This window comes from Limulus polyphemus, unplaced genomic scaffold (assembly GCF_000517525.1).
Source record: "Limulus polyphemus unplaced genomic scaffold, Limulus_polyphemus-2.1.2 Scaffold319, whole genome shotgun sequence".
Taxonomy (NCBI): Eukaryota; Metazoa; Arthropoda; class Merostomata; order Xiphosura; family Limulidae; genus Limulus; species Limulus polyphemus.
In genome coordinates this window covers 36,652-46,024 of record NW_013665929.1, presented here as the reverse complement: position 1 = coordinate 46,024, position 9,373 = coordinate 36,652, and the positions used below count along the sequence as shown (strand labels likewise).

Below are 9,373 nucleotides of genomic sequence, written 5' to 3'. Positions count from 1 at the left end.
AGTGAGTTTAAGAAAGAGTTTGATAAGTATTTGAATGAAAAGGGCTGGGTTTAAAAATTTGTTATTTTATTTTTTCAATCATTTTAATTTAGTTTTGAGGATGGAACAGTTGAGATGGACCAATAAGTCCCATGTTGTCCCAAAATATTATGTTAAATCCTGTATTTAACGAAGTACTGTTGCAATACAATAGATACTAATTTGATTACAAATGTTTTCCAGGTCTCTGCTAGTATATGTATAATAAACACTGTGGGAGCAAATGTTGCTAATCAGTTAGTATTAGAGAAAACATTACGAAATAAAATTGAGACCAATTTAATTATTGTTTGTTTCGGAGTAAGAAATTAATTACATATACTCTGTAGTTATGTGTGTGTGTATGTGTACAATGATATATATATATATATATATATAGAATTGTGCAGCTCTTATTAATAATTTGAATAGTTCTAAAAAATCTTCCATCACCTCAAGCTATCTATGCTGTAGTAGTACTAGTACCAATTGAAAGTAAACTCATTATAATGTATCCTGTGTTATTAGTAGAGTTGAATGACAGTATCCTCATCTTTTCAGAGGTCCCACATGAAAACACATGTGGAACAAATTGCACACTATATCACTACCCAAAAAACTTTACCATTTTACATTTCTCAAGACACAGTACTTAAGGGAGAAAAATGTAAATTACACAGAATAAATATGTGATAATGTGTTTTGCTTCTTTGAAATTTGAGCTATCATAGTAATGCACGCATTAATTATCAAAAGCAGAATGACAGAAATATTTTTGCTCAAATACTCATTACTTTATGTTGATTTGTTTTGTTTTAAATTTTGTGAAAATCTACTCAAGGACTATCTGCACTTACTGTCCTTAATTTAGCAGTGATAGACTAGAGGGAAGGCAACTAGCCAACACCACCCACAGGCAACTCTTGAGCTACTTTTTTACCAACAAATAGTAGAATTAACCATCACATCATAATGCCCCCGCAGCTAAAAGGGCAACCATATTTAGTAACAGAGATTTGAACCTGAGATTCACAGATTGCAAGTCAAACACCCTAACCATCAGGCCATGCCAAGCCCCATTTTATATTGGAGTAAATATAAATGAAGCATTTGGTTAAGTTGAATTTAACAGTTTTTTTTTTCATATAATGCATCCACATTTTTCTTAAAGCATATTTTGCAGGTACATACACATTGGACCTGAAAGCTATTCATTACATAATGTGACACTGTCAACAACAAGAAGAAAAAAAAAAGGGGGGCCATAAAATACTAATAAGAAATTAGTATTAAGATAAGATACCCTGTAGTATATATCTGAGTTTTTATTATGAAACATGAATTTCAACAAAAATAATATTACTTTTATAAATATAATTAAAAAATTATACCTTTATGCTCTACTTTGCTTGTGTTAATTTTTTAGCCTTGCACAATACTGAATACCTTTTGCTGCAGATAAAATCATTAATGTGAAAAAAGAAATGACTGGAGAGCTTATATTTTCTAATATTTATCCATTATTTTAACATTCAATAACTAGTTTGAATGTAAATGTTATCAATGGAACCCTTTAAAATATGACGTAAAGTTTGTGATTTTTTTTAAAACACTGATGGAACTCTCATACCACCAACTGATTATTAATATGCCACATCCATGGAATTAACCAATCACAGCAGACCTTGCAAACATACATAGATCCTATTGGTGTAGCTTCAATACTTGCCATTTTTGTGGTGCTTTATTTGAATATTAAGGGAAATATTGTTTCAAATATTTTATTATTCAGATGCAAAATTCTTGCATAAGTACAAGTTTATTTATAAAAACAACAATAGAAAACTTAAAAGCATTAAACTGCAGCATCATGAACACAAGTTTAAAATTAGTTGTAGAACTCAAAGGGTGCATGCAGTCATGGCAGAGAAGACAAAGGTATCACAACAGAGACGAACTGTGTTAATGGTGTTAGAGAAGAAAAATAATTCACACATAGAAGAAACTGTTGCAAGCAATATTGATACTGCCAGTAATTACTTCATTTACTTTTAATTCAGATACCAAACAAACTTGTTCAAATAATACTGCTTTACCCATAACAGTAGTTAATTTGTTTTTGCTAATTCTAAACCATATAACAGGGTCGGTAATACTATAGAACCGCAACTGTTGTTTCAAGTAATAGTACGTTATATTAACATTAGTCCTAATGAGAGTGATTTTTCATAATATACTACAAAAATTAACATTCCAATTTTGATATATTGACAATTCATTTGAGAGTGTATAATAAAATAACTTATTCACAAGTGAATTTTGTTTTAAAGAATTGAAAAACATATATTTATCTTACAGAATGGTTAACAAAGTGTGTGACATTTCCATAGTGTGCAGCATCTACAGTAAATGGGCAATCTCCATCATTGTAATCCAAATCAAAAAGATATGTCCTTCCTCTACTGTCATATATCTGCCCTCTTTTTTCAGCTTCTTCACTTGTTATAACCTAAAAAAATACAAAGCATGTTCAAATGTGCATCAAATAAATAGAAGCCTCAAAAGCTTCCATGTCATAAATATGATGGTTAATAAAAATATATAACTTACTATGAACAGTTCCAATTTTTAAAGTTGACAGATACAAAACCCATAATATGTAATCCTAAAAATGAATTTCAAACTGGTACTTAACTATGAAATATTGATAGCCTTTCCACGTTGAATTTCTCTCATGCTGTCAATAATCATGTGACTCAAAGTTCCAAACTGTACTTTTTTTTTTGCAGCAATGGGATGTAAATGATAGTTATATAACACCTTTGGGTATAACATAAAATAGTTTATGAATTAATATAGATCATACCTGACAAAAAAAAAAATCAGACCAGGAGAAGTGACTTCAGAATTAAAACTATTTGACAAATCCTACTTTCAAACAATGAAGGTGAACAGTTCGCAGTAAAAGACTGTTGTTATTTTTATCATAAATAGAAAAAAAGAAAGAGTTGATATTCCAACATTTAGCAACAACACAAACATGAAACATAGCAGTAGATAATACATAATTAACAGCCTGATGTCAGAAAAATATGTAGGTTCAAAAAGTCTTAATACAAAATGATAAAAACCTTATAACCCGAGTGCTTTCAAAAGGTGGACGTTTCTTCTTCAGAGGAAAGCACTTGGGTTATAGGATTTTTATCATTTTATAATTAACAGCCAGAATACATTGATCAAGAGAGGCTAAAAATACAGTCAAAGGACATCCTTGCCAGCTGGAGGCAGATTACATGAGTTAGGCATCCAAAGAAGTTGTAAAAGTTCCTTAAGTAATAAAAAGATTTGCATTAATAGTTAACAATGGCTTCAGAATTCAACAAGAAAATCTGAAGTATTGTGGATAAACAGAGCTTGTGTAAATTCTTTTGATGAATGTGTATCAAGTCACGTAGAAGATGTTAAGAGTGGAGAATTCAGGGTAAGTTGATGCATGCTTTGCATTGCTTCAAGAAAAATCACAACTTTGAGTCACATGGTTTTGAAATATGAGAACAACTCAACAAGGAAATGCCTTCAGTATTTCAGAGGTAAGTTTCACTTGAAATGTATGTATAACAGAATTCAAGTGAAGGGAACGTGCTGATGATTTAGAATTCAGATAGCCATAAAAAACTTCATTCTGTAATAAAAATACTTATATTTGACACACCTTCAATTAATTCCAACTAACAAAAAGCTACACAATGGTCTACGCATCACAAGCATCAAAATTTGATTTTTAGTGTTATAAGTCCTCAGACTTACTAATGAGCCACTAGGGTGCTCCAACTAAGTTGAATTAAGCTACTATGATAAAATTTTAAACTTCAGTAGAAATGGAAAAAAATGTCTTCATTTTCTGAAAAAATAATATGGTTAAAACAAGACAGAAATGAAACAGTAAAAAGTTATGAAAATTAAAATAACTGAACAATTCAAATAACCAAACATTCTCAAATATTGCTATTATAATTTCATCTAAAAATGTAATATGGATGTAGATATTTCAGTTTTGGTGTAAAAATAATGTACCAGTTTTATTTCGAAAAATACACAAAATGCACACTTTACAATCTGCAAGAAGTATTTCCAATCCCATAAGCTTTCTGCCAGTAATCCATAGAAAAGTGACCAGATAGAGAAAAATTAACAAATCTTTGTTAGTTCTGTCAACAATTTAAGATGATATGAGCAACATGATAACATAAAAGTCATGCACAAGTTTTTCTAAGTCTTGCTCTTATAGTTGTTTAATATCAGGCCACAATGTAATTCATTCACTCAGGTTGTGGTTCACATTCTGTAGTAGATTGTCGTGATTCTCTGCTTCAAATATTCAGTGTTTGATACATACCCCTCCACTAAAAACAAAGAGTAATGGTGTAAGATCAGTCTTTCATTGCACTGGAACTGGTCACAGAATCAGTGACCAACATTTTTGTGTCAGACAAAGAAATCTCTTCTAAGACACCCACATAACCTTACTTCCATATTTTCATGTAAAGCTACACAAAAAAGCCATTTCTAATTTTGAACTATAGAATAGAGAAAAGGCAGCTAGTTAAAAGCACCCATTGTAAAAAATTTCTAATCTGACTGAATAGTGGGATTTGACTGTCACTCTTATAGCATACACATGGGCCAAAAATGTGGGGTGAATTTTTTTAATAGCTGCAAACAAATGACAAATCATCAGATTCATAGTCTGAGCATTCTAATTACAAAAATTCAAATAGTTTTCTTCAACCTCAATTTGTTTTATTACAAATATTTTTATACGCGTCATACAAAATTTGCTTCTACAACATATCCAGGAAAGGAAGACCAAATGTAGAAACTGTATATAAGGTACTTAATCAGGGAAAAATGTCAGAATATGGTGAAAGTCAACAAAGTGTACATTACCTTGATAGGTGTAACTAGTCTTATGACATTTCCTACTTGTCAATGGGCGGAAAAAAATTCCAAAGTGTTAGATGAGATTCATCACTGGATGTTGTGTCAGGGGGTAAGTTAATGAACAGGTGAAGTTGAACTGCACTTAATATCAGACCAATATTCTGAAGCCTTTTTGCCACATAGAAATACCAGCTTTGAACATAAACAAGGCCAACAATCTATGGAATCACCAAGATAAGGCTTCCAGCCATACCTTTCTTTCAACCATCACATACCTTAGTCAGCAAGAGAAAGAAATGGGTATTCATGAAATTCCAAAAAGACATACCAGGCAAGTTGCTAGATGTAGTGTGTATGGATTTCCAGCAAGTGGACTGTTAAAAAGGATGGTGGAAAACTATCCTCCTCATACAATAGATGGATTATGAAGAGCTATCAGAATGAAATGATGTGCTTTGGACATGAATGCTTTACAGCCTATTTCAATGAAAACTACACTCAAGGGTTATTTTCAAAATGAATGGTTGTCAGGTAGAGCTTTACGAGACCTGGCGACCGACTGTAATAACATGTTGAGGCTTCAAAATCATTAAATCTTGTCCAGCCTGATATCTCAGGGTTTTCAAGAAAGTAAAATGGCAACATCAAGTTTTGAAATATTCTGTGTAATCTCTTTCTTAAAATCCCTCCACAAACAAAATTTATAAATGAAATGTTAAGATTTGAAATGTTCTTTTCATGTAAGTCTCATTTACATTTAATTTTGATAAAGTAATTTAAAAAATTAAAATTTCTAGCCTTAATTTTTTATTTTTGCCCCATGATAATTAATTATTGAGTTGGTGGAAAATGTTAAATTTCCAGCTTGCATAGATACAACTTGTCAGTTAGTTCAAATAGCTTGAAAATAGTGAATTTTTGAAGTTGGTGATATCAAAAATAGTAAAATCCAAGTTTCCACATTTTTAATAGAATTTTCAAGTTTCTTAATCTAATAAGATCATCGGTATGTCACCTGAAACCTAGGATTATATTCTTTCTTACAATCTTTTTTCCCTTAAAGTTCCCTTCACACCTTATATACATACACTAAATTGTAAATTTGTGAACTTTCTTACTACATTTTGAGGTCATACTGAGCTTCTGTCTTATAAGTTACAAAAAGTTTTCTATTATTCATATGTCATGGAATGATAATAAATTAACTACTTTCCCTACCTATTTACTTATTTTATTGAATTAATCACTATGGTAATTAAAATGTTGTACACAAGAACTTTTGTATCTATTATTTTACAGCTGATGTAACTGGTTATCCATTCTTCCATTGGTTCTATCATTTTTCAACTTTTTGTGGTATAACATGTAAAATAACATATTTACTCAATGGATAACAAATCTTATATAAAAGACCTATCAACATCTATTTTAAGTGTTTTATTAGATTCAATGATTTAAATTTTGTGTTTTGAAAATATCATGATTAATAATAAAAACCATAAAAATCACAAAATCTAGGTAACCTTACCTCACCAACATATTCCATAACAAAAGTCCCCTTTTTGATTTTTTCAAGAGTTTTCACTCCCCATCCTCTACCATCATCTGTTCTAAATATTGCCAACTTAACCTAATAGAGAAAAAAAAAACATTAAAAATCTGATATATTTTTGTCAGATATTATGTCACACAAAACATAATTGAAAACATATTGCAATTGCTGGTAAAAATATGTAAAAAATTACTGATGGAAGCTAAAAATCCAATTGTAATAAAAATTTCAATTATTAACTACTATCATGTACTATAAAACAGAGTATGATAGAATTTAAAGAAAAATGACAATTCAAAAATATAAAACTACCATTTCCAATTACAGTTTCTCTGAAATAACATTCTAATTAACATATTTTATTAAAAGATTTCAATAAAATATGTTAAATGCATCTTCTATATGAAAAATGTATGATTAAATAATTTTTCACTTAACCTTATATTATTAATGATTTAAAGTTATACAACTGATTCATGTTAGAAATAACTGGTGGCGACATTAAATCCCAACTACAATAAGCTTAATATATCAGAAAACTTCTGTGATTAAACAGTAGTCATTGCATACCAAAAATTAAATGTATAGCTTAAAAGTAAACTAAGCCATCCTACTGATCAAAACCACCAAAATATGTCCAATAGAGTTCACAATAAAATAGTTTTCACGAGGTTGACAACTGTAAGTTAAAAGCTGACAAAAAGGGGGTTAAATTTTGTTTTCATGCCACCAGAAATGAAGTGTTCTCCAATTACAGAACTTGTTTTTGAACAACAGTCAAGCTTCCTCCTTTTTAAAGACAATGAACCAAACAATCAGACTGAAAAGTTATAATGAAAGTCAGATTCATTCAAAACTTATAATTTTTTGATAACACAGTGATGAAAAACAATATTTTTTACAAAACTTTTAAATTTAAATAATAATTCTCTGAACACATTATTAATGTCATACGTCTCCATAACAAACCACCCTAATAAGTGCAAATAATCATGCATCACTTCTCCACAAATGGGTGTGAAATACTCACGTGACGCATGCAACTATCACTTCAAAGTTTGGCAGAAGACATAAGCACCAGAGGAATGTGGGGAGGAAGGATGGGATGTGTGAGTGGAGGGAAGTACCTATCGGAAATACATTTTTAGTATAGGAAAATTATAACTTTTGATACGGTACTTCCCTCCACTCACAAAATTAACTAGAATCCCACATTTATTAGATGGAGGGACTGGTGCAAGGGAATGACAAAAGTACCCCCAAAAGCTCCCAAAGGACACCCCCTAGAAATGAGAAAGTCAGATATAAAAATCTGATGAGGGGGAACCGCACCACTTCTGAACCAGGTATACTCTTCGCCCATCAATAAAGTGTATAGGAGATAAGGGCAGAAAAAGACAGGAGCACATCCAAGTGGGAGAGAACTGAGGCAGGATCCTAACCATGAAATATATATGAAACTTAATCCCACAAAGTATGAAAGTGGGTAAATCAATGAATGTGCCCCTTGGTGTAGAGTGGCTAGTGGTATCAAAAGGATGTCTAGTAAATATAAATCCACTCCCCCAACAGCAAAAACCCACCAGAACCATCCAAAAAGCAATAAGATCCTCTGAATAAGATACACGAGGGATAGCAAAAAGGGGCAGAACCAGAACAATTCCCCTTACCTCCACTGTGACCCACAACACAGAAGGAATATAATAGAGGGAGGAATTTAGACAACCATAAACATGATTGGTTCTACTCTAAACCCAAAACCCAGCCATGGGTTACCAGCATCCATGCAGGAGTAGGATGAGAGCTCCCAATCAAAGGGATGGACTGCAATTGGACGTCTCACTCCTTAGTGATTGTATAATGCATAGTGAAGGATATCACGTCACTTACACCCACTGAACACCACCACCCTACTCTGCACTGAATGGTTATTGCCATCTTTGTGTAGAACTCATTCAAGAGTGTGCTTCCATGGTTGACCACCCCAGTGGCTTGGAACTGGAAAGTGGTAAGGACTTCCAAACTCCACTATAACAAAGTCGGGAGTGAGAATGAGTTGGAGAGTCTGGAGGAACGTCATCACCTGGAACAGTGCAAAGGGTGACCACAAGACCAAATTTTGAAAAGCATACCATATATCAGTATATTCAATACAAGGCATGGCAGGGATGGGCAGCTATCCCCTTCTGCTTTACCCATGCAGTCCATGAGTGGTATGGTCCAGAACGGAAAAGTTTATGAGTAATTACATCGCAAAGTTATTCACGTACAAGCAATCTTGTGGAACACCCCATCTCAATGGTGAGCATTGTAAAGCCATGGAAGTTAAAGTGTGAATTAACATGGCTGTACAGTGCAGATTTCTGACTGAAAAATACCTGGTTGTGCACTGCTCACCACAGAGCAGGATCCCTATAAATAATAAATGAAGCAAGGGTCCCTGAAATGAAAAGCATGTATGAATATAGACCTACCCAGCCAAAGTCACATCGAAGTGTGAAGAATAGCCACAGGTGAAAGATAAATGTATTAGGTGTAGTCCACATGCCTGATTGTAGGATTTCCTCCAATGGTCAATGAAGACAAGATTCGAAGGAAAATGTGAGATGTAAAATCTGATGAAAAGACACCCTGAACAAATTCCATTGGGAAGAAGCCAAGGAGGAATAAGCTAATTGAATCAAACATCAAACCCAATTGGGGAGGGTAAAAGGGGATAGATCACAAACAGAGGAAGACTGCCAAGGGGTAAAGAGTCAGGAACGAGTACCACAGAAGGAAGCTGTGCGGGCAATATAGCAACCAAGAATACGGACCAGACATAGAAGTCTATCGTGATCAAGATGAGGGTAGAGATTAGAA

At 32.6% G+C, this 9,373-nt stretch overlaps 1 protein-coding gene across 2 annotated transcripts in view; it reads right to left on the bottom strand.

The window, feature by feature from the left end:
- LOC106457344 (histone-lysine N-methyltransferase SUV39H1-like) overlaps window positions 1-9,373 on the bottom strand; it is a 59,626-nt gene that overhangs the window by 14,840 nt on the left and 35,413 nt on the right. For both annotated transcript variants that reach the window (XM_013916745.2, XM_022383225.1), the window contains exons 6-7: window positions 6,488-6,589; window positions 2,375-2,527 (exon numbers count right to left, since the gene is read on the bottom strand). In XM_013916745.2, the coding sequence (XP_013772199.1) occupies window positions 2,375-2,527; window positions 6,488-6,589 (255 nt within the window). The remainder of the gene's footprint in view (window positions 1-2,374; window positions 2,528-6,487; window positions 6,590-9,373) is intronic.